The sequence below is a fragment of the Psittacula echo genome (assembly GCF_963264785.1).
Source record: "Psittacula echo genome assembly, chromosome: 4".
Classification (NCBI taxonomy): Eukaryota; Metazoa; Chordata; class Aves; order Psittaciformes; family Psittacidae; genus Psittacula; species Psittacula echo.
In genome coordinates, this window is record NC_137738.1 from 36,653,052 (window position 1) to 36,680,083 (window position 27,032).

The 27,032-nt window shown below is 39.9% G+C and overlaps 1 protein-coding gene across 1 annotated transcript in view; it reads right to left on the reverse strand.

The window, feature by feature from the left end:
- Positions 1-23,280, reverse strand: part of MAP3K4 (mitogen-activated protein kinase kinase kinase 4) — a gene marked incomplete at its 5' end in the record, with an annotated part of 66,531 nt that extends 43,251 nt beyond the window's left edge. The window contains 3 exons of the mRNA XM_080615240.1: positions 1,667-3,048; positions 5,564-5,754; positions 23,204-23,280. Coding sequence (XP_080471366.1) covers positions 1,667-3,048; positions 5,564-5,754; positions 23,204-23,280 — 1,650 coding nt within the window. The remainder of the gene's footprint in view (positions 1-1,666; positions 3,049-5,563; positions 5,755-23,203) is intronic.
- Positions 23,281-27,032: the final 3,752 nt, after the last annotated feature.

Below are 27,032 nucleotides of genomic sequence, written 5' to 3' on the forward strand. Positions count from 1 at the left end.
TACAATATATGTGCAGCTCAAAGATAACCACACACTGTCCACACAATCCAGGGTAAGATTTGTTTCAGGTTGTTTTATTCTAATTCTCATTTCACAGCTGCTAAATACACCACCTGAATATCCTTCATTCATATATTAGACACAACTAGCATTTTTTATTCTTTTCTTCAGTGCCAAGTTTAAACAGTATCACTTCAAAGGAGAGAAAAATACTATCATTGATCTAATTTCTGGTAAAGTGTTGCCTAGCAAGTAAGAAAAAAAAGGGAAGAAGAAAAATTTTACTTTCATTTTTTAATACTGTGATGTTTCTCAACCGTCATGGAGGATGGAATAGCATATTCACTACTGCATGACGCTGGCACATAATGTACTATGTGCGGCAGGTTCTTAAGTAGTTTATAAAACCAGTAGCTCATTATGCAGAGACAGCAAACATGCATGAGGGAGGATTTCCTCTACACCTAGTTTAGCTGAAGCTTAATCACTAGCTGATCTACGGTATGATAACTTAATCACCAGCTGATTTACAGTGTACGAACATCTCTTAGATGGCATATTAAAGTCTTCTTTGTACTATTTCTTAAAGAATCATATAGCACCAGAGCTGAAGGCTTTTATACAAAAAGTTTTCAGTAACAACAGATTAGGAAAATACCACCCTTCTACAGTACAACAAAATATATCAGAAATACAATCTTCATTGTGATGCAAGTATAGTGCTGGATTTTTTTCTTTCCTTATAAAAATATTAAAAAAAAACTAGTCTATGAGCAAAAAATAAAATTAATGTTATTTCATTTTCTAACATTGAGGATAACAGCACATGACATTAGGACTTAGTATTAGACACCTAAACTTCCATTGCCCAATCTAATTAATCGATCTTCAGTAGGCCCAATCTGAAATGTTTCAAGTGACTAACCAACACTTCTTAAAAAAAACCCCAAGAAATCAAAGTCCGAGCCATTTATTGAGATCATGCATACATCAAACATCAGCTACTGTCCTTTTGTTTACCACTTATTTCATAATTCTGTTTTTATTTACTCGCAATCAAGAATATAAAATGACCCAAAGAAAGAAAAACTAAGCCAGCTGAAGAATGCATCATTCTAACATGACTTGCTTTCATATATTTCAAGGTTAAGAGAATCCATTCATTTTTCCTATCTGGCCTCAAACATAATGTGTCATCAGAGTACTTCATTCACTTAGATGAAGAAAACCTCAAAACAATAGTCAAATTTTCATAAAGGTTGTTCTGCAGAAAGATATCCACTCTTAGAGACAAGGAAAACGACTGCTTCCATACCCAATTCTTCTTACATTTCAATTTTTGTGTCTAATTTTTCATTGCAATTTTTCTGACTTATTTGTAATAAACATTAGAAAATGTAATGAGCAAAGATGTTAGCATAAAAATGTCTTTTCAATTACAAGCAAGAATAGAGAACTAGCTTGTGCTTCACACAAATTCTACTTCAGGTCAAATTACAGATTAATTTCAGTGAAAGCAGAACTGGGCTCTTAATTGTAACACACACTATCAAACACCAACAAAGCAACCAAAACTTTCATATGATCCCAATTCCTCCAGTTTAAGTTAGAAACAGTACAGCAGGGGAGGTACTCCTGTTATCCATTTATACTAACAGCAACCTACCTCCAGCTGGTGATCACTCCTTACCAACGCCATACGGGCCCTTTGCAATGAACCATGCATTAGCTTGTGCAGTCTTAAAATTAGCTTCCTCAACCCCATTTGCTTCAGTGCTTTATCTACAAACGGCCTGTAAATAGAGGTCAAACAGTGTTGGCTGCAGCTTGCCTCAGCACTGCATTCTGGAATAACCCAAGAGGCGGAGTCATCCTCAGATTCAAGCCTATCAAGTCTCCTTGAAAAATGGTCCTGAAAGTCAAAATTTGGCTTATTAGAAAAATTGTTCTTGATGGCTTGTCTAAGTTCCTCAACACTCTTTTCAGAGATTTGTTCTTCCCCATCACTCTCCTCTGTGCACGTTCCTGAGGATTCCTTTACTTCTGTTTCCCCATCAACTTCTTCATCCTCTGGATCATTGTCCTTAGACGGTCGAGGAGAAGGAATTTCAAACACTGGCCAGCCAATGTCAGAAAGATTTTTGATGCCCAGTACAGTTCCCATAATCCTTAATTTTTGATTTAAGTCTTTTGTAATATTTAACCATAAACAGAGTGCCTGCACTCTGTCTTGGAAGTCCTTTGCAGCATACTTTTCATAGTCCTTTTGAAGAGCCTGCAGAGATGGATAAAGTGCTTCTATATACTCTAGCAGCTCCATTATCCTCTTTACTTGCTCAAAAGAGACCCGCTGGCGATGGAGGTGTTCATGGTAACTTGAGTAACCCAAAGCACTAGTTCCACATGTTGCTTTGCAAACTCCTTCTCCTGAAGTACCATTGAGACTGGCTCCATTTTTTACATAGGAGAAGCTCCCATAGTTCACTTTGAAGGTGAGAATTTCATTGATGATATCGGGGATAGCTTGTCGTGCTGCATAGAGATAGAGGTCTTGGTCATTAATGCTCCGGCCAGCATGCCAAGCTTGCAGCTCCAGCCAGATCAGTTCATTGGATCGGTTCAACCAGACAGAAGAGGTGTTTTCCTGTCCTCTTTGCTCCCTGTCCTTTTTCTTTGAGACTGAGGTAAGTTTTAACAAAAGCCGCAAGGTTTCAAAGAATTTTAAGCGGTCTGCCGGGCAATCAGTCCTAGAAGTCTGGCGTGTAGTTCTGGGTATTGGCATGGGCACTGAGACTGGAAGCTTAGCATTGCAACAGCCAAGGCTGAGGTAAGGCTTATTGAGATCAACATCTGGAATTGTTTTTTTTGGCAGAGACCCACCAACTGAGTCTAACATAAATGAGCACTGCACATTTTTCTTGTGATCTCGTTCTGTAGTCCTTAGAGTGTCTCGGATCTTTTTCCCTTGCTTATAAGTGTGCTCCTCCACATTATCAATGGTTTTCCCATTGTCTTTATGCACAGACTGAGTTGGCATACTCATCTTTTCTGTAAGAAAAAAATAAAAGAATGAACGTGACTGCAGCAAGAAGAAAAAACATTGTTCAATCCAGCTCACAATCGCATTTCATAGGTTGAGCATAAAGCATGGTTTAATACCAACAAAACAAAACAGGCATGGGTAGAAGTAAAACATAGTCCTGGAAATTACCATCAGTACAGCTAAATCAACAGCAGCACCAAAGAAAATTTTTTTCTCCTCTTGCTTTACCTCTTTTGTAGAAAGGACTTCAGAGAACTGCCACTGTCCTGAGCATGCCATCTACTGAAAATTGAGTGTGATCAAAAGGAAAAGAATGGGTTCTAAGTTCATTTTCCACACATTTGTCACACAACCTCCCAAACAAAAACCTCAAAATGCAACAGAGCATTTGAGTTTCTAAGTCAAACAGAATTAAAGAGACTACATTGCACATGCAATTTCATAAAAACTGAAGCATGTATGGATTCTGAAATCTAGCTAAAATGACCTAACCCTTGCTCTTGGGAGGCTTGATCTTAGTTCTGGGAAACCCTCTGCAATCTTAATACACTGCTTTAACACCAGGAGCCTACCTTACCACTCTCCCAACACACAGACACTTGCCTTCTCCCATACTACATAACAGCCCTTTTCTGCACAACTACGCAATCTCTTTTCTTCCTGTTCTTTCCTCAGCAGCAGCAGACCTTATCGCTCTTCTGCAGCAATAAGAAAAGCTCTTCAATCTAGGCTTTGCAGATCAGGACAGGAGAAACTACTTGGTATTGAAACAATGGTTTTCTCTCTCTCAAATAATTGATGGCACACTGGAGGAAAATGCCTGTAATGTAGACTAGCTGCAGTCCAGGAATCAGGAATTGGAAAACAAGCAGCTACACAGTCACAGGGCCCCTGCTTATTCAAGAACAAAAAGTGGCCAAATACCTTGTAATTTTTTCACTGTTTACTATGCTGCTAAGGATTATCTGCTGCACAGGGCTCATTTCCCACTCTAGAAGTAGTGATTTCCCTAGAGTTTTTGCTACAGTGCTCCTCATTATGACATCCATTAATACCAGAAATACTAATAAGCTTATTTGCAAAAAGGCCTCCTCAGTGGAAGAATAATATTATTCCTTTTCTGTATATGGAAAAACATGATAGAGAATGATCCATCAAGCCAACATACTTTTGGGTGCCAAAAAAGGGAAGATCTATTATTGCTCAACATTTCAGAACGCTGAGCACTTCATGTTCGATGCTCTCTGACTTAAATTTGCACCCTGACTTCTCAACAATTTGCAAACCACATTCCAGAATCTCTACCTTGCTTCTAGGAAAACAAGAAACAGACAGACTTTGAAGATGCTGACTTTGCAGTGGGTTAGAGGATAGCAGGGGTAAACAACAGCTCCCTATTTCTCATACAATTATAGATCCTTAATACGAGCTCAGAACCAAAAGGTTACTATGAAGTGTTATGCACTACAGTCCTTTAGTATCACAATTTCTCTGGTTAGAAACCAACCTTTTTTTTTTTTTTAAAGCACAGAAACAAAAAAAAGACAGAAAGCAGGAGAAGTTATTACAAAACTACCATATACAGAACTAAATAAGGTTAATGTTGCATTAGAGGAGTTTAACTTAGCCAAAAGGTACAATTAAAAGCCAGTAAACAAAGCTTAATAATTCCAATGCTTACATACGTACTGGCAAGTAAAACAAGACTTCTGTTCACTGTGAGGAAGAGGTCTTCTGGTGAATGCTCTCTTCACAGTGACAATAATCAGAGATTGTACGAAATGGAAGGGAACCAAATGCTTTGGAAGATGTTCGCATGGGCCATTCTTTTATTATGAACTTGCACTCTACAACTCCATGCAACTGCAGAACAGACTGCATTCCTTTTTTCATGCTGAAGCACTTACCTTGAAAATGTAATCCTTGCAAGTAAATGTGCTCTGTGATATCACTTCCTGTGTTATGTGAACCAGTTTAAAAAATTGCTTCCAAAACATTAACTGGCTGTACTTAAGTTGCCATAACAACTCTGGTAAATAACATTGTCAGACATAGTGGTGGGTTTTGTGTGTGGTTTGTTTGGGGTTTTTAAAAAGTTAAGAGCCTAGGTATAATTCTGTATGAAAATACTGAACACACCATCTTAAAAAATGGCTTTTCTTCACCCATCATAAGCTCAGCAAAACCACTACTGTTATATATTTTTTCTCTTTCTCTTAGAAGGGCAGCTTGAAAAGATGCAGCTACTGCATGTTTTTTAAAATTCTTTTCAACAAGTAATTACCATATTCTTTATCTGCTCAAAATTAAAAAAAAAGCTTAAAATCCATACTTTAACCTAAAAGTGTTTTATTATTAGATATCGGTAGTTAGTAACATTAGGAAAAAACTTGTATCAAGTATCTTTTGATACTGCAGTACCTGGCCCCATCTTCTGTGCATCTCCTCCATCAGGTAATGAAAGGCAACTACTATGACTTTATGGTCATTTTAGGAAAAAACCCAAAACACCACACCAACCTTTCGAAGTGGAGCGGCTAGCAGGTCTCCCAATGTTATTCTTCTGATGCTTTGTTGACATACGCTTCATCTGTCGGGGTGTACTAGGAGGAGAAGTTCCATAGAAGGTGTCAGCACTTGCTTCATCTGATAATTCCTCAGGGTCAGATTCTGAGATCTTACAAGCAGCATCTTCCGACGTGCGCGCTTTCCTGTAGAAAACAAGTTAAACCAGGATGTTAAAGGATTTTTACTTGCAGTATCTGTTTAGAAAGCTAATCCATTGATGAATCCCAACCACAGTCAACCTTCTATATTTTCCTGCCACAGCCATGTGTATTTATCCCATTTTTTCACATCCTTAAGTGCAACTTTCCAATAAAGCAAAGTATAGGCTACATACAACAAAGGGGATGTATGGTCAGTGTCACTAGAACACAGTGTAAAGGTACATGCATATGTAATATGCTCATTTCTGAGAAAACCTGGGGCAAGCCTAAACTAAGAGGAACACCAAACAAAGGTTCAAATATACAAATACAATGCAAGACAATCAACCTAATCAGTGGCAGAGACAGCAGCAGAGGACTTTCTTTCCATCCTCCACCCCCTAACGTGTGCATACCATGAATGCAACTTTAAAATTCACTGGAAAGGCTCTCTACCCTTCACAAAACTTTATGTAACACAGGAGACCTGAATGTACTTTATGTATTTTCCACTGATTTTAATATTAATTGGATTTAACCTCAGAACTTTTTTTTTGGCAACCAAAAAAAGGCCCAAAAGGGTCTCTACAGTAACTGTTCAATTAGCCTTGACTACACTGGCGCTTTGGAAAAAATACTGATAATACTTTAAAACAATTCAGAGCTCATGCAAAACCAAAATTAAGATAATGTATATATGTTCTTCAAACCTCAAATCCAGATGGATTAGCAACTGGATGCTGTATCACTGAATTCAACAGAAAGCATGTGTCTTTGCAGGATTAGCACCTATGTCAGTACAGAGTGCTGCACAGTAACTTTCCAACGCCAAACTAGACATTTCATTACTATTACATTCGGTAGTATCAGCAAATGTTATAGAGTAGCATTACATGCAGTATTACAAAACATTCCATTATTTTAAAAACGCTGACTTGTCTCTGTAATTTTCAAAAACTCTACACTATTTCCATTTAAACTACTAGCACATAAAAGTAGAGTAACACCTTTTTCCTTCAGTGAGGGCCAGGCCTGTAAAACAAAAACCAACAAAACAAAACCTAAAAACAACCAACCAAAACTCAACAACAACTGTATGGTATCAAGTAGTTAACCTTAGCAATGGCACAATTCCACTGCAGAACAAGACGATCAAAGTCCAGACCGCTATTATTCAGGCTTCCCTTTTCCCACAGCCAAAAACTCATACAGCCTTTCCTTCAAGTCAGTTCTGGCACTTACATAGTTCCCCCCTAAGCCAGGATCTGATCTATTAGTAAACTCACATGGAGTGTGTGTGTGTGTGTGTAAATAATTAAAAAGAGCCATCAGTTTTCACACATAAACTCTGGGCCAGTTCAAAGACAAGTTCCAGTACCAGCTTCCTCTCATAAAAAGATGTCAGATATAAAACCACCAGAAGAGGGGGACATGCATGCAGTCTTATGTTAGGACTTGCTTCAAAAATACATGACAAATACCATAAACAAGTAATTATGTTGGATAACCCTTTTCCCTCCTAGATGCAGTGTCCTATCAAATAAGATTACTTCAGTAGAGTTGCAGTTGGGCACAACAGCTGGATCTCCTCTGCATGATCAACTGACAAACAAACAGCAATGAAATTACGCTCAGACTCTGAACAACCAAACTTCAGTATCACAGTATGTTAGAGATTGGAAGGGACCTCAAAAGATCATCTAGTCCAATCCCCCTGCCGGAGCAGGAATACCTAGATAAGGTTACACAGGAATGTGTCCAGGCGGGTTTTGAATGTCTCCAGAGAAGGAGACTCCACAACCTCCCTGGGCAGCCTGTTCCAGTGTTCCGTCACCCTCACTGAGAAGAAGTTTCTTCTCAAGTTTAAGTGGAACCTCTTGTGTTCCAGTTTATACCCATTACTTCTTGTCCTATCATAGTTTGTCACTGAGAAGAGCCTGGCTCCATCCTCATGACACTCCCCCTTTATATATTTATATACACTAATAAGGTCACCCCTCAGTCTCCTCTTCTCCAAACTATAGAGACCCAGCTCCCTCAGCCTTTCCTCATAAGGGAGATGCTCCACTCCCTTAATCATCTTAGTTGCCCTGAGCTGGACTCTCTCCAGCAGGTCCCTGTCCTTCTTGAACTGAGGGGCCCAGAACTGGACACAATATTCCAGTATGTTTTATGCTGCTCACTGACATATTATGAAATTTTAGATTCCTACATGGAAACAAACTATTTTAAGGTAATCTGTGAACTGTATCATTGACTCACCAATAACGTATCATTTGAATTCTTCACAATGTTAAAAAAAAGCTGCACAAAATAATGACAATCCTACTGCTAGTTCAGGCTTCACAGGAAAGTAGACAGCAGCAGCACAGGGTTTTAATATCTATCACTATCCTTTTATACCCATCAGATGTTTATCTACTCTGGGTAGAGAAGGGAGAAAAAGGGTAGGAGGAGAGGACTCTTAAGGCCAAAACAAGTTCCTAGGTGACTAAATCCCATGGATAAGCTGGACCTTAAAGTGATGCAGAGATGTCTGCCTTCTCCCAGAATATTGGGCCCACTACCGCAGCACAGTCCTCCTATCACCACCACTCCCCACTGGAGCCGTATGTGGAACTCTCTTGCTTTAACATACACCTGGGAGAAGAACATGCACCACTACCTCTGAGGAGGGGAAAAAAAAACGTTTGCCTCCATCTCCTCAGATATTTTATTCCTGAAGCAAGCGTGCAAATAACACCATCTTCACTCTAGTAAAAGACATGGAGGCAAAGAAACATTCAACCTAAATCAGCCAGTGCAAGACTAGCATCAGGAAGAGGTAATGTCAATTTCAATTTCACCTGAATCATAAATGACAGTTTACTTTCTCCTATTTTTGAGGCAGATGAGGAATGTTACTCATATTCCGGCAGAGCGAGTCCAAGTGTCTGCAGGAAGAAATAGGCCAGAATATTGCCAGCCAGTAGAACAGCAGTAAGGCTAACAAAAACCAAACAAACAAATCAGATACCATACTTTTGCTTTGCCTTTAGATATAAACACGCAGAACAATTATGTTCTCTGCAAAGCCATGGAAACTTTCAGCATGTGAAATTACTCTTCTCACACTACAGCTTTGAAAAGGCAGCAAGCAAGTTCACCAACTACTGTAGCTAAACTTTAGAGATTACCTAAGAAAAATGATTCAGGTGGTACCATAGCACCACCTGTAGCCTAAGGAGAGCTCTGCAGTGAATTTGGCCACTGACCACCACACAGAATCACCAGTACTTTTAGCCTAGGTTCTTTGCCTTGGGAAATCATGCTGTCTGTGTGTCTTCTAGCAGTCTGACTTTATTAACCCCTACCAGCCAAACGTAACAAAGAGGTCTTAATTTGTTCCTACAGATCCTGTGAAAACAGGTAGATGAATAACAGAAAAGGATCTTGTAAGTGCTGAACTGGGAAAGTGGAACTCAAGTTTACATCAGGAAAAAATTATTCTTGAGAACTCTTGCAAACAGCCTTACTGCAGAAAACACTTCAGGCAGAGCACACCCCTCTGAATTTGGCAAAGACAAATCAACCACAAGAGACTAAACCACATGAAACAGAAGTCATTAGTTCCAGTGCTCATGGAACTATTTATTTTTTCAGTGATCTCACTGGCCTGGCAAGGCACAGGGTGGGGTGCTGATGCTCTTGGCTGGGCCTGGCAGAATGGATTCTGCGTTATTCGCGTTCAGTCTCAGTTCCAAAGCAGTTTTATAATGAGGTAACTTGTCCTAGTTTAAAAGACGAGTGAAAACACTGCTTTCCTTCTGTTTTACAGTGAGTAACCTCTTCTAAGAGTATAATGATCAAACCTCTTCATAGGCTGAATGGGCTGATCTTTAGAGACCATAAGCTAGTTCTTTCCTTAACAGTCACTACCTTGTTTGTTTCTTGATATGTCTGAGGAGAAGGCATGAAGCCCAAAAGTATTCAAAACACCCTCCAATCCTACACCTGAATTACATACACACTACACAGTGGGATCACAGTATCACAGAATGGTTTGGGTTGGAAGGGACCTTAATGCTCATCTAGTTCCAAACCCCTGCCATGGGCAGGGACACCTTCCACTAGACCAGGTTGCTCAAAGCTTCATCCAACGTGGCCTTGAACACTTCCAGGGAAGAAGTGTCTACATCTTCTCTGGACAACCTTTTCCAGTGTCTCACCACCCTCACAGTAATGAATTTTTTCCTGCTATCTAAGTTAAATCTACCCTCTTTACACTTAAAGCCATTCCCCCTTGTCTTATCACTATATGCCTGTATAAAAAATCGCTCTCCAGCTTTCTTGTAGGCCCCCTTTAGGTACTGTAAGATCTCCTCTGAGCCTTCTCTTCTCCAGGATGAACAAGCCCAACTCTCCCAGCCTGTCTTCATAGGAGAGATGCTCCAGCACACTGATCATCTTCATGATCCTCCTCTGGACTCACTGGCATCATGCTGGATCCAGTATGATTTACTTAACATTCAGACTTTTTTTTCTTCCTGGGTAATTTAGTAAGCTGGTTTTTAACTTGTTAAGAACCATAGCATATTTATTACAAAACATGCAGTACTAGACGTATCACAAAACAGCAATCATGCTTTACAGAACCGCTCTTGTTAGCAGCTAACTAGATGATCTAACTGGAGCTGGCTCATCATAGAGGGAAGAAGCCAACTCAAGTTGCAACTCAAGTTTAAAAATACATCATGCTCAGTTTAGGGTTTGTGTGCTAAAACTGTATCTCAGAGCTCAAATCAATGCCAGTCAACACAAAGATTCAGTTTCACCAGTGAAAGCCTTAGCGTGCAACAATGCACTAAATATATAGGGTCTGAACTAAAGCAACTACATCAGCTTAGTCATGCTGGTTTCAATTTTTCTCATCTAGACAACACTAGACATATACGATCATCAGCAGAAACCCTCTGGTATTAAAGCTAGTTAACAGATTACTGACATAGCATTTGTAATGTCCATGTGCTATTCACTTTTATGAACTTAACCAAAGACTAATTAAATCTGCAAGCCTATAAAATGCAGTGCTGGCTAACCTAAATCGGATTATAGTATTTGTTATTACACAAAATTGCTGGTTCCTAAATACTGTTGCAAGCAGAGCTGGTAAACATTAATCAAAACTAATTTCTTGTTTGCTACCAAGAACTACAGACTTTCTCCCCCCACAGCCACTGAAAACCATCCTAATCCTCATTACACATACATCCAAAAAGTAAAAGCTGGAAATGTGCTAAGTGAAGTTACTATTTGCCAAGGACAGTTTAAATCCAATGCTTACAAGGAAAACTGGAAGTGCATAGTTTTCACATCAGCCTATTTACAGGCTGCTCCCAGCTTCAACTTTAACAAGCAACATGTATCTCATCAATTTTGCCTTGATGAATATAGAAGGGACTGTAGCCAGGATGCATAAATCAGGAATACTGAGAGAGTTGCAAGAGCAATATGGTAGAAAACCAAACAAACACAAAACCACCCACCAAACAAAACACCTTGACAGCTCGAAAATGCAACAAGAAATAAATAACCAAGAATGCTTCCAGCAAGTAACTACTATATGCTATACCAGTGTGCATTTCAGCCAGAATCTGAAAAGACAAAATACAGGGTTTTTTTTAATTTGCCTATGTAGATGACAATAGGATTTTTAGTAATTTTTTTTCTTCACTAAATCAAAATGTTGGCACTGTATCTACAATTTCAGCTCAATCATGATAATCTACAATTTCAAAGGCCTCCAAGCAGAAACAGGAGAGAGGGAAAATTGAGGTACAGAATTTGGAGCAGCAGGGCAGGGAGCAAGAAAGCCTGGTAACCACTGCTGTTAATAAAGACCATGAGTCTTCAGAAAAATAGTAATTTATCTTTAAAAATATATGAATAAATAAAAAGACCACTGAAGATCACATGGGAACATGTTAAAATTAAGTAGGCTGAAGTCACACTGAAGAGTATGATTTTTAACTGCTACAAATTTTTTGTACTTTACTGAAGCATTACTCAAAAAACTTTCAAAGTTTGTAACAAGCAATAATAAGAGGTCACGCTAAAAACTGTGACATCTGTAGGAGGGAAAACATTTTTTTTGATTTTCCCTTTCTATCAGCTAGCCTTGATCCTCACATGCAGGAGTCTGAATGTATTAGACACATAATTAACTCAGGTTCAGCCACTGGTTATCATCCCACACACAGTTTAAAAGCTTGCTGGGAATCAGAGCAATAGAGGTCAAATGATGGGACTACAAGCACATAGTAATAAATCTGAGTTAGGCAATTCCAACACAGTAGCCAGGACAATCACCCACCACGACAGTTATGAAGCTGCGCACTCCACAAGCTGCTGCCGTAAACAGCTTTCCTCAGTTTCAAAGACATTACACCACTCACGCATCAGCAAGGCTCTTTCTCAATACTTCCTATGGCACACTGCCATTTCCACAGAGAGAACTGCAAGATCTGCACAAGGTCCACTGCCGAATTACCAAGTCCTAGTTATTGACACTCAGTGCCTTTGTTTTAAAGGCAAAGTGTCTACTTTTCAAATATATGCTCCATTAGCCTGTACATTGCCAATTGGATAAGGAAGCAGAAAACATTGACACTACACACTATCAATCAAGTAATTTTAAATCTAAGGTAGCTCTCCCTAAATGTCATTGCAACAATTCTATTTCAAAGATAAACAACATTCTGACAAGAACATAATTGCAAATTGTCATCATCCCACCACTGCTGATAATGCAAAGAGGAAACAGGATTTTTACATAGCCACCTCTGCATCTGTTAAAACTGAAAAGGAAATGGCATCCAGTTAGAGCTGCTGAACACCACACACAATACAACTATGGAGTCAGCAGCTCTAACTTCTGTGGGGCAGTACGGGGTTTTCTTTTATCTGCATAGCACTAGAAAATGTGATGGTACTCCTGGACCAACAGCACAAGGAACTTCATTAATCAATCAGCAGTACCTCAGGAAATTAAGACTAATGATCAGACAATCTAATCAGGAAACTAAATTAAGATGAAATGCAGTTCTGCTAAAGTACAGGAGTGTTATCTGGTATAAACTCCTAATGTGCCATTCCAACATCATGAAAGCACCACACACCTCTATTTTTCAATCACCCTTTAAAAATTCCCTGTTCTGAGGGAAGGGGTAAGCTTAAATAAATGGACTTGGTTCTGAAGTTTCTGAACTGAAAGCAGAAAGGACTACAGATCCAAATTTGTACACAGTGGTCTCTACATTTGTCATTCTGCTACATTTGTGAGCACTAAAATAAATATTTGCAACTACTGCATTCAAAGAAGGTATTACAAACTGCTCTGAGGAAGCAAAAGAAAAAAAGAATCTTGAAGAAAGGGCTATAAGCACAATTCTGAGGAAGCCCTCAATAAAAAGCAAGAAAAAAAACTTGAGCTTTTTTCATTATTTTATATTTTCATTCTAGAGAAAGAGGAATTTGCTCGTAGTTTATACAAATAACACTGTATTTTTTTGCCAAATACATCCTGTGTAAATCTGGCATAGGGAATAGCCTGGTTAGCAAGATACAAAAAAATTCTGTGACTAGCATGTACATGTCACGTACTCCTATTGTGACTATGCCTCCAGAGACTGTAAAAAAACATATTGTTCACATTAAAACCTAATACTGATACATGGTAATGAAGACACTTGACCTTGTATTAACATTTGAATCTCGTAAACCCGAGCTCAGCTTTTCTGAGCAGTCAATGTCAAATCTTAGTCACCAATAAATTGTGATTGCTGCCAACATATTAATAGGATTTACTGTTACAAACTTGGTAATACGTCACGATTTTTAACAGTGTAATTAAATTCAACTTGAAGCTCAGGATATGTCTGGGGTTTTAATTTGTTATATTTAAGATAATCTGGGTAAGCTATAGGAAAGCAACAAGCTTGGCATTGGGCTTTTCTGAATGACAAATCACTACCATGAAAATAAATTGCAAATACAGTCCTTTCTAAGGGTTTTCTAGTGTAAAAATTTTCTAAGAACAGAAAAGTTCTGAAGTTATTAAGGGCAAATGCAGTTAGATTTGTACCACATTTCTATTAAGGCCTGGATCAGCTTCCTCTTGAGAAACAAAATCTTACTACATTTGGAAAACATCACTGCTTGGCAAAAAAACAGAACAAAACACACAGACCCCACAGACGCCACATCTCACCAGTAGAGTAAAAATTACTGATAGCAACTTTAAGCTGGAGGAAAGATCAGGAACAAGAGTTTTGGACTTCCAAGTTTCCAGCTCACACTGATCTTGTAGACACTACTTTACCCTAGAAAAGAAGCATCTGGATAACTTAACTTGAAAATAAAGCCTGGCAGAAGGAACACCTAACAGCAATCTCACAGTGGAAAAGGGGAACTTCAGGGTATCATCTCTTGAAGGCTTTATAAATAAAAAGGCACAAAATAAAAACGCTCTTCTCTAAAGCACTTGTTGCCCTTGCAACTCTTCCTTCAGTTAAGTAAAAAGGAAGACTGCTAACTCACATCATTTCTCAAGACCTATTTTTCAAGCACGCTTCTCTAACTCAATTGGTGTATCCCTATGATCACCATTACACCTGCACTATTCTTCCTTTCTACGGGAGGTGGTCAATCCTATACAGTTAAATGTATCCATTTCCCTTCTCTTCTGAAAGCTAAGACATAAATATTTATGAGAGTCACATTCAAGCTTTCACTGATTTCTCAAACCAGAAAAGCAGATATGATGTAAGGCACACCAATGTCAAAGCTAAAATAAACTGGGAAAGAAAAAAGAAAAACACAAACTCAAAATTTATATTAAAATTAGAGGAAAGTTTAAAGGAGAAACAGATTCTAAAGATAATGCTTGGAAATAACATAAGAAAACAAAAGAGTGTTTTATCATGTTGTCATCTTAAAGCAACATCCTAAGGCAGAAACCTGAGGCTTTAACGTATTCACTGTCTTTCAAAATAACAGTCAAAAAAAGAAATAGTACCAGCATAACAATTTCAGTTTTACAAAATATTTGAATTCAAATTCAGCTGTATATAGCTACATTTTTCCTCCCAGAGAAATTAGGGGAAGACAGGATATATGATCCGTTATCTCTATAGTCTAGGAATGAACAGCCAGGATACTGGGGATAAAAGGCAGTGGGGAGGAAAGGAATTTACTTATAACAAAGATAGTAATTTTAGCATTTACTGCTTACATTAACTGAAAAAAAAAAAAAACCAAAAAAACAACAAAACAACAAACCAAACACTTGCATCTTTCAGCAAGTAAGATTCTGTAAAATTTGCATCTGTAGACTAAGTTTACATTAGAGCATCTTACAACAGAGAAGCTTGTAAAAACACAAAAAACTTGAATACTAAAAAACTGTCAAAATCAAGTATGACATGTAATGAAGCTTATTCACACAGCTTATTGACACAACTTTCTACCAGGATGAAGAGCCACAGCAATTACCAAGACTATAGTCATAGTAAGCTGACACAAAAAGTGGAACCTGTCCAAGTGTACTTTTTGTTCCCCAGGTTGCATATCCTTGCCCCCTCTACACAGAAGCCAACAATCATATTCATTCACCAATATGATGGAGAGAAAACAAAACATGCTCATTTTTTCTTGCACCAGTTACCCATTAGATCAGTAAGCTGAAGTGAAAACTACAGACACATGACTACTAGATCCAGAAAGAATGCAGTGAAAGAGCTTGGCTTCCTCTTGGGGAGATCAGAGGGAAGAAAGCAACCTGCTGTTCCAACACATGGAGCGTAATGTGAAATCATGCCCTCAGTCACTCTCTTCTGGCTGCAGCTGCAGCAATTTATAAGATGACTGTCCTTTCTGCTTTCCACTGACACTTCTCCAGATGTTACCAGCCCACAAGTTGCACAGGTGCAACTGAAAATACCAACCCTGGTTCTTCACTGGTGCTGCCAAAACAATCCAGCTCGGATGGAATGTCTTTATTTGCATGATTTTTCCAACTTCAACCACTTTAATTTTGATTAGGCAACCAAATGTACTTGATGGTAAGATAGCAAGTTTCATATGGCAGATATTCCTAGCTGGAGGGGGGAGAAGAGCGGGATGTCCAGAAGAGAGCCACGTGGATGATAAGGGGGCTGAAGCACCTCCCGTATGATGACAGGCTGAGAAAGTTGGGGCTGTTCAGCCTGGAGAAGAGAAGGCTGTGTGGAGATCTCATAGCAGCCTTCCAGTATCTGAAGGGGGGGCTACAGGGATGCTGGGGAGAGACTTTTCATCAGGGACTGTAGTGAAGCGACCACATGTTTAAGCTTAAACAGGGGAAGTTCAGGTTAGATATAAGGAAGAAGTTCTTTACTGTAAGGGTGGCGAGGCACTGGAATGGGTTGCCTAGGGAAATGGTAAATGCTTCATCCCTGGCAGTGTTCAAGGCCAGGTTGGACAGAGCCTTCAGTGACATGGTCAAGCGTGAGGTGTTCCTACCCACTGCAAGGGGGATGGAATTAAATGATCTTAAGGTCTTTTCCAACCCTAACTATTCTGTGATTCTATGTTAGGAGATGAGACTAGTAACTTCTAGTCTGGGTCAGCTGCAAAACTAATGCAAGTTTGTTGTGGTGGTTTGTTTTTTTTTTTTTACTTGCAGCAACAACAAAATTGAAGTACTTGGGCAGGAAGATGCTTAAGGTTACCTGTATCACTACCAAGGACTGATTGAACTACATCATTCCAGGAGCTAATTTATAAATTAACTATGATAAAGGGCTTGTCAACATAGAAATAATTACAGAAACACTAAAACTCAACTAGTATACAGTAAAAATGTAATAGTAGCCCTGCAATAGCCATGCTTTGCTCACTATGCCTTGTTTAACCTGCAGCATCACCACACAAGTGCAAACACCCAAAGCTGCTATGAAGCCCTGACCTACATCTTGCTACCTGTTTGCAAACTAGACATTTATGCTTCAACTGCCCTGCCAGCAATTGAGCACCAAATACAATGAATCCCAGATCAGCTAAGGCCTGAGAGAAGTACACAAAGCATTTCTGCTGCAAGATCAACACTGATTTATAGCAAGACTTCACTGCGATAAGAGCATCCACTATTTCTGCAGAAATATAAAAGTAAAAAAAGTCATTATTGGGAAAAGACTAATGTAAAGCTTAGAGATGAACAGTTAATTTTTAGTTGATTCCATCGACATCTTTTCTCTCTCGGTAACTCTCAATTAAGCTGTCTAATGAGAACAGAAGGACCCAGCAAGTGTGAACACAATTTCTACAGTACACCTCAAGCATATTATCTGACAGTATTCAGTTCCCCCCATTGCAAACTTCCTCACACTGCTATTAACTAACAACATTTATTTTGAAAGAAATTCCAACCAAATCTTCTGCTTCTCAAGACGTGTAAACTACCACACTCAGTTTTGTGAATTACTAATACTTCGACACTTTTACCCAAAATCTGTCATGTTCTCTGACAGAAGTTTCTAAGTGCTTGATTGTTATATTTATGACAGAAAGACAGAGTCCCAGAAAAGCAGCACTGAAGCCGCGGAGAGGTGCTGAAGCACCTTTTGTCTGACTATAAAAATGTGCCTAAAAAAACCCCTCAAAAAGACAGAAACTGACAATTAAAAACTAATTAAGCAAAAATGCAAATTAGTATTCATCATACCTTTTTATTGCAAGCAGAGATAAGAGCTATTGAGACCTACTTAAATAGTCTAAGGAAGAACTTTTCCTCTGCAAGTTACACCAACTAAAAATAACTAAATAAAATATTATATAAATATTTTAAATAAATATATAAATCTCTTATAACAGTTTTGGTGGTTCTTCATGTTCTCATCTCAGAGAAAAATAATCAGAACTTCCCGCTCTTTTTTACTGGTAAATATAGAAACACAGAAATGTTAACTAATTTTCCAATCTTGGAATACTGTAAATTTTCACACAAATTTGGATTATGATACAACAGCATTTACAGAATATGCATGTACATTCATCTCTGACTTCTCATTTTCCCATTCACGAATAGATTATTTGATAAAAAACTAAGCTATATTTTATTTCAATAAGAAAGAGCAACAGACCTATTTAATTCTGACATTGCTCTTACAATGCCTTACAGGCGTGTGAAAACGTTGATGGGTTTGTCAGGTTTTCACATCTACATTTAAGCCTACCAGGTGAGGCTGCAAATGGATTAAAGGTTAGAACTGTAGAAAAGGAGATCAGAGCTACACCCAGCCCAGGCAGTATCCAGCTCTCTTCTCATCATTGTCTCAGAATAACAAATGGCAAAACATTAACTGGTTTCTAACACCCTGCTTCATCCTTAGTACTACCTTTTCAACCTCAATTAAACCCTAGCGCATCTTGGGGGGAGAAAAGTATTTTTTAAACTATAACTTCCAAGAACAGCACCTTGTTGGGTTTTCTTTGTTTGTTTGGGGTTTGTTGGTTTGTTTTTTTATGTTGGGGTTTTTTCTTTTGTTTTTTTAATGAGAAACTCCAAAATACGTAGCAGAGAGTAAAGATTGTTGAGCATTACAGAGCACAGTGTAAATCCACAAGATAAGTGCTGCAGTTAAGTTCTTGGTGCCTGCACAGATCAGATTCCAAGGTCTCAATGTACACATACTTTATTTTTTGGGTGTGCAGCTTATCTAAGTACTTCTTATGAAAAATCTATACTAACAAATCTGGATAGATTTTCACGAAAATTTAAGCCACACCAGGAAAAGTTACACACTGCCAGGAAAAGAGATACTAGGACAAAGTGTTAAGCTGCTAAGCTCAGCTACAGATATCATTTATAATGGTGATAAACTGGAAAAGACACAGACCTAAGAAAATAAGATGTGTAACAGACATTCTCCCCCCACTCTCCCATGCTCAAACTTTACTCTTCTGGCAGTGAGTTCAACTCTTAGATAAGAAAAAGTTACCAAGTGGCTTTGACCTCAAGGTTTCAGTTCATGTTCTAGATGAAGTCAAAGTCTACAAGAACCCTGATGGTGAAGCACTGTAAGTTAAATATGCTTTTAGTGGAAGCTGGTGCTGAAGCACTGGATGCTGAGCTAGTAGTCTATGACCTCTGGAAAATCCAGGCAATGTAATAGACCTGCAGTACTTCGCACTACTTGGAGCATCCCAAATGCTCAATGGACATGCGCCCAGGAGTTTTATAGTGTAGCCAAGGAGTTAAGAGATGCGTATGTATCTGTAGCCTTCTTATCACTTCCTAGATGGATGTTTCATAGCTAAAATGAAAAACCTTTACAAATACTGTTCTCAGAGAAGTCATCAGCAAGCAAGCCAGCAGCACATGTGAGCCAAGAACAGAATAAATCATACATTTATACCACATCAGAAAGCAATGCGCAACAATCAATACCATTAAATGTTAGCGGGACACAGAAGGAACAGGATTAATTCCCTCCTCCTACCCCATGGGGTACATTCATCAGGGCAATGAAGTTTTAGCCCATCTTGTCTGGATCCAGAATAAACCTGATCAAGGTTCATGGAAAGCTGATGTGATTTTACATACAGGTTTTTGAACTGGACATGGGTGAACATTTGACAAAAAAGTAACACTCAAATTCGGGTGTTAAGAGCAAACATTCTGGTTCGGCTTTATATTTCCAGTTGACCAAGGATGAGCATAGGACAATTATCAGATTTTTAAATCACAAGCTTCTAAGTTATTTTTAAAAATCAAAAAATTATTTTGTTAATAGATTACAGGCTAAACATAACATCAATGCAGAAACACTTAAGAGAGGAAGAAAACTTGAAGAAAGTAATAGCCCTGCAAACATAAATGGCATATACAACAGCAGATCCACTTAGACAGCTGAAGAATTAAGAGCCAAGATACCTCTCCTAAGACAGGTCAACATACTACTTGACTAGCAATTAGTAGTATAAAAAAAGTCTTCTAAATCTATTTTAGATGCAGTTTAAAAGAATGATTTCTGGATAATTAAGAAATGTTGTCATGGAAACCAAATCTTTATAAGCCTCTAAAAGTCCCAATTTGCTCTCTAAAATAAAAATCACTGCATACCGCTTATCCTTTCCTTTAAATTCTGCAGATCTGCTTTTCATCACAGCACAGTTTGCATTCCACAAGGGCTAATATCACTAGCTTACATAACAGTAAAACCAACCTTGACACAGACAGCACTAATTAACAGACATAAAAACAACTCAAGCAGCCACACAACACAGACTAATCCTTGCTCCTACAAATGCCAAAGACATCTCAGCCAGCACTGCATGTGTGTTTGCGCGTAGGTGGAGCAATCAGTCATTCATCCCAATCTTGCACATGTAAACAAGAAAATGCAGTACGTGGGGAATACAGACTACATCTTACCTCATTTAAATGCATGAAAAAATAATAACAAAAGTAAAAAAAGAAAAGTATGGTAAAACTGTGTACACTCAAGTAATTTCTCCCACTGAAGCTGTGATCGTAAGTTAATAAAATAAACTCCTGCTCTGCTGATACACTTATAAGTCATACAGATAGTTTGGCAAAAAGAGTAATAGGTTGAAGCACAATCCATGACATGACTTCAGGCTTCCCTCAAACAACAGATGCTGCAGACTGACAGCCCAATTCATTGTCAACATAGAGCCAACAAATTTGATAGACAGACCACCGAGAAATTCCCCAGCGTGCAGGAAGCCTCCATATTGTTCACAATTCTGTCCCACTTTATTCATAGCCCTGCTGCTTCCTTCACCCCTTGCACTGTATGTATCCTAGGAAAAAAAGAGAGGGCTACAACCTAGACACAAGTTAACATAGCCCTATGCCTCTTTATGCTTTTGCAGTGCCACCAAAATTGGCATCCCAACAAAGGCCATGCTTAAGGCCTCATTCTTCTCTGTAGTGTTTTTTGTGCCAGAAAATCCTTAGGAAAGCCAAAAATTGGTCTCGGAAAATTTAAAGCCTATAGGCCATAACGAAGAAGCACCAAACATGTGCCTGTTCAGTTGAGAGCTTTCCGTACCCCAAAGCATATTTTTCAAGAAAGAATGGAAGACCTCAGAAAAACAGTTTACTTTTGGACAGGGATTCTCAATCAAATGCTCTGGACTATGGACTACATAATTCCAAAAAAGCCATGAATATATTGCATGCTTGCTTTAGAGTTAGAAACTGGATCGTTGTAGTTATATTCTGACAAGACAGAATCCTTACACAAAGACAAAAAAGTATCTATTTGTCTACCATAAAGCAGTCCCACAACAATAAATCAATAACTTTCCTTTTTAAATAAATGTAGGTGCATTGCTGATGAGAATGACTTGAGTATTTCTCCAACAGAATTAAATTTAACTTAAAGAGAATGCATTACACCACGCACTTACTTCTGTGCTGGCCAGAAACACATTCGTATGCTACAAACAGGATTAAAGGCTATCTGCCACCACATGGATTTCAAATTCCCAAGCTTTCACACAGTCCCACTGATTTCAACAAGATTCTAACCTCACACCCACAAGACTGCACACCTAATGATAAGCCCAAAATTTAAATGAACTTTAATAATATTTCAAAAAGATTCAGATGCTTTTTCTTAGGTATAACACAGGAATAAAGTAAGTACCGTATAAAGCCAGAGAATCAGTTCTTCTCTAAAGCAGTGAAGTTGGTACACAGAGTACACACAGAAGTGAATCATAGTGGAGTACATGCGTTACCCTATCCAAATTAAGGCTACCTAATTGTTTTGAGACCTCTCCTTCCCACCCACCAGCTCACTCTGAAATAACCAATTCAATTTTCATTTGCTGGGTAAAGTTGCCACCACACTGTCCACACCCACATCCGACTCATATAAACTGTCTTTTAATAAGCAGAATCCAGCAGAGGTCAGAAATGGCCCTAGACAGGAAATGCCTGGGTGTTTTCCATCCAGGCACTGCAGATTACTCTTCTACATGAAGACAGCCCAGGTCTAGGGTCATGCTGTTGAACAAACTCTAAATCATTTTCTGCTTAACCTGCAGTATTACTCTTTGAAGATACTGTAATAAGGAACTTGGAAGCTTACGAATGCAGTTGCCCCACTGGCACTTGTGTTTCATAATATTTCTGTTAAATCTAATTAACTGTTATGTGCCTTCTGGTTTTGGCATTCTCATGACTTAAGAAAAACAAATCATTAAAATACATTAATGAAAACTCAAACCAGACATTGTTCAACTCTGTAGCCTCGATCCAAACTTGAGTGCATCACCACTTCCCTTTTATTACATCAGTAAAAAACAGTAGCTTGCAATATCCAAGAGTGATCTCAGGAACATGACAGCATGAAGCTTTTCTGCACAGCACACCTGGAATAGAATGTGCTTCACAGTACTAATTGATCACACAAGCAGTTTAAGAAACGTTTCCTGAATGCTTCCTAGTGAGAAGTGAAGTGCATCAACAGGATGTTATTTTAAAAGGAGAAATAATTGCCACAGAATTAATAACTTGGACTTATGCAACACTTCTACAGCCAGTTGGAAACACTAAACCATGAAGTAATTTGCATCTCCATCTCTCAGCAGGGCACAGATGGAGACTTGCAAAAAGCCAATCTGCAGGTCAGCACATTCAGGAGGTTAACAGCAGTTGCAAAAAGCTTGAGGCATCATAACGCTAGCCCTTTCTGTGGAAGTTGTTTTTTAACTCTATCTTCTGCCGAACATCAATCGCAGCGCTGCCAGGAGCAATACTCCGAGATCCTGCTGTTTTATCCGCGCGCCCGAGAGAACCAAACTACTGGGGTTTAACCACGGCCGCTGCAAACACTTGGCACCCTCGCAGCAGGCGGTATTTTTGTCCGTGCAGCTCAAAGCCACGGAGCACAAGTCGTGCACGCTTCGCCAGTCTGCCGGGGGACTTAGGCAGCTGCTTCCCCCAATCTCTGCACGCTTCCTAATCACCGGTAAAAGTTGTCCCCGGGAGCTGGCCTTGCAAATGTCCAGAAACACCTGTTTGCTCCTGCTGCTCAGCGAGGGGGGGGTAGGAAACGATTTGGTTCTAATTGCAAAGCACCCACAAAACACTGCCTTACCCACCGCAGCCACTAGAGATTCCTTATCGAAGCGCTTTCTCACTCCGTGGGCGCGCTATTACAAACGCTGAAGCTGCAGCAGCCACAGCCAGAGCTTTCGCACCGCGCACGGGCCGGGGGTGGGAAGGTTCGGAACGCACCCGCAGCCACGCAGAGCTCCGACGCCGTGGCCGGCGGCCGCGGGGCAGGCAGGCTGCACCCGTGCGCTGCAGGAGGGGTGGCCGGCGCTCGCACTCCCAGACCCGCGTGCAGCCCGGCAGCAGGCGGCATGCGCCTATTTGGCAGCTCTGGATACTGACCTCCCCGGCGGCACCGGCGGCTCCTCCATGGCGGCGGCGGCAGCGGCACGGACCAGGGCGGCGGCGACGTCTCTCATGCATGCACCGAAGCCGGCATGGCGGCGGATCGCAGTGCGCGGCCGGGCCCGGGCCGCTGCGGCGCCGGGGGTGCAGCGGTGAGGAGGAGGGCAGAGGGAAAGGGGGGCTCTCTACCCAGCTGCAGACACACAGCCGCACAGAGCCGCCCGCGCGGCCGCCATCTTGAATCCAGCCTCCGAGGCCAGAGGAGCCGGGAGCATCGCTACGGCGCGCCAAGAGGGACAGCCCGAGACAGAGGAGCGCGCGCGCGGCGCCGGGCGTGGGCTGTCGTCCCGCCACCGCCAGCACCAGCAGCACCAGCACCAGCAGCAGCACCAGCACCAGCAGCAGCAGCAGCAGCCACTCCCGCCTCGCACGGGCGGCAGTGACGGAGTGCGCGGTGGAGCTGCAGAGTTTCAGAACAGGCGCTTCACGGCGGCTCCGCGGAACGGGACGGGATGGCGCCGGGCGGAGGTGGTGTCGCGGCGGGAGCTGCCGCCCCGCCAGCTGGCGCCGGGCTCCCTCCCCACCCTGACAGAGCCGCCTTTGGCCGCTCTGGAGTGAGCCGCTGCGGGGTCTCAAAACTCTCAGGGTTAGCGAGTTAGCAGCAAGTTAGACCATGAATGTAGTTGTGGAGAGAAGGTGACTTACCTCTGAAGGTGGCAGCGCCCCGCAGCCTGCTTGCGGGGTGGCCCGCTCGGGGTGGGACCCCCAAAGCTTTCTCCAAAGAGTTGGGAGGCATGGAATGGCCTCAGGGTCCTCTGGAGGGGGTACAGGGGAGAATGAACCGGGGTGCTCATCGGTTTGCAGGCAGGCGAACAAGAAATAAATCATTTATCCTGCTGCTTATGGAGCAGTTTGTTTCGTTTCATAAGCACCGGTTATCAGCCTTGAACAGAACTGCAGTCACGTTATCCATTTGGAAATACAGGGAGGAGAAATGTAATTTCCTGAACTATACCCTGACTGGAACACCAGCGTTAACGCCCTTCACATGCAGAAAAGTGCCATGAGTTATTTAATTGTTATGGTTACAGAGAAAGAGCCTCATCTTTTGCTTTAGAGCACTGGAAGCACAGCAGCGAACCCTGGCATTGGCAATGTGTGTACAAACAGCGTATCTTATTTCTGAAGAGTGAAATTTGAACTTGGATGGGAATCAATGCTGGATTCTGCTTTACGTGCACTCCCTTCAGTCTAAATTAACTGTGCAAGAAGTTGACACAGATTTCTAGCCTGACACTAAACTTCAGTTATAAAGTCACTGTTCGTGATACATAGTTGCCCATGTATCTGTCAAAGTTTAAGAAGTTAACTTTCTACAGATCGATTTTAACAGGCCCTTTGAAATAAGACTATGGGCTGAAATACAAAAGATACTTCTACTATACATTTATCATCTTAATAAATACATGCATTAAAATGTGGGACAAGATATTAGAATCATAGAATAGTTAGGGTTGGAAAGGACCTTCAGATCAAGTTCCAACCCCCCTGAATAACATTTTGCAGGAAGCCAGTTACCTGTTTTCTATATGTCAAGCAAAATGTGTGGATCGTCATGACCCCAATGGTCATGACTTTTAAACATCAAGACACTCAGCATTTATGTGCAGAATTGTTGCTTAAAGTTACCTCATATAATGGAAAAAAATGGAAAAATGTTTAGCATATTAATGATTCTTGGCCAAATACTTGAGTCCAAAACCGAAAAGCAGTTCTAAAGGCGTATACAGATGGTATATTCTTACTAATCTGTTATAGTGAACAAAACCTAGAAACTGTAGGTGAAGAGAGTCAACATTAGAGATTCTGAAGAAATTCTGAAATAAATTACTTATCATCTCCATAAAAACACCAATTCTCTATATTGAAAGCAAAGTTGCCAATTTCACAGTATGCATGTTTTTACTATGGCTGCAAATAACAAAGGCTCAATGTCATTGGTGAAATAAGTGCATAACAATGGCTTTTGTGACTCTTTTCAGCTGTGTTATGGATCATTGTCTGATACCATCTCTTCAGCTATTTGCAAGGCAGAGAATTCTTTATGTTTAGCCATCACAGCATAATTTTTCAGTTTCTTTGCTTCTTCAATCAAAACAGTGTAATGGTATGTTAGAAGCATAGAGCTTCCATTAACTGGGAAAAAATAACTAGTAAAATTAACTAAGAAAAATAAAAAGGCAATATATGATGTTGCCATTTGCCACAGATTATGGTGGCATGATGGCATTGGTCTGCAGACATTCCAGGGGCCTTTGGCAAAAGTGGAAATGGGACTGCCCACTGACACTACTTTCTGCGGATATTAAGATGGTTTACTGAATTGCACAGGGACTCACTGCAGCCTCTCAAGCAAGGAGGTCCAGAATAAACTCTCCTGCATGCCTCTTCTACTTTCCTTTTCAGGCAACCCGGCATATTGGGTTGCATCACATTCTTGTGGTACACCATAGAGAATATGCTAAAACTACAGATAACTGGCCAAAGAAAACAAGGCTGTAAGCTTGATACAATGGCACTTCTTTGTCTGCAGTAGGCCACAGTGAGCAACATAGCTCCTGGCATCAAGGAGAATAATTGTAAAGGGAGATGGTTTATGAACAGCCTGCAGAAAACTCCGAAGGAAAGGAAAAGAGATGCAGGAATATATGAGACTGATAGTACAGGAAACAGCAGATGACATAAGATTGTCAAAGCCTATATAGAGATAATATTTAGCAAAGATAAAATCTGAAGAAGTTGCAGAGGTCTTACAAAAATTGATGTGCACAAAATTCTTTTAAGCATTTTTGGTTTCTTTTAAGGAATGTTGTTTTGTTTCAAAGATTCCCTGACTGCCAGCTGGTGAGTCTTAACATATCAGCGTTTCACAGGTGCGTGGAAATCAATAAATAAAATTGTTCATTCTGGTTCTACTACTGCAATAGAAACACAAAATTAAAACAGACATCACAATAAATGATATCTTAATTTTTCAAAAATTTGTGTTAAAATGTTAGTAATATTAATGAATTTTATTGTCTGATGTAACAAAACCATGATCTCAAAATTCTAAGTAAAAAAAAAAAAAAGAAGCAACTACAAAAAAGGCAACTGTCAAAGCAAACAAACTTATTTCAGTTTATCTTCTGTTTCCTAAAGTTTTAGGATTAATTTTCTTCTTTCCTTAATTGACCATGCAGGTTCATACTTATAGCAGATACTGCGACTGCTTAGGAATTGCTTTTTATTTCAGCAGTATGCCTTTTATTACAAGAGGAGTCCTAGAAAATGCAATAAAAATTTAAGAGATGGCAATAGCATCCTTGTAACAAAAATTGGTCTTTCAAATAACTTTTTTAAATCTCTACTGCATCTACTTTTTTAAATTTCTGTTTGTTACTCCTTTTTTCCTGATTTCTCCTCTACAAGTATCTGACAGGATTGTACATGCAGCTGTGCTTTTGCCATATGTGAGTTCTACAGCTCTTTTTTATATACAGCAAACACTACTGAAGAGATAGAAAGACTGGTTCTATGTGGGTAATTAAATGTTATAAAAACATCTTTCAAAAAATTTCTCCCAGTACCTGTCACAAGGCCGAACGTGTATTTCACATTAGGGATGTTTGCAGAATAAGGCACAACTTGTTCTTTTTTTGAAGAGTTAATGAAATGTAGTCATCAGATGGTTTTTCACTGTGAACTTCTTGCAAAAAGTAAATTCTCAACAAAAACAGCTTTGTAGGTTTACTTTTTCCTTCCAATAAAATTGTTAGTTCTACTA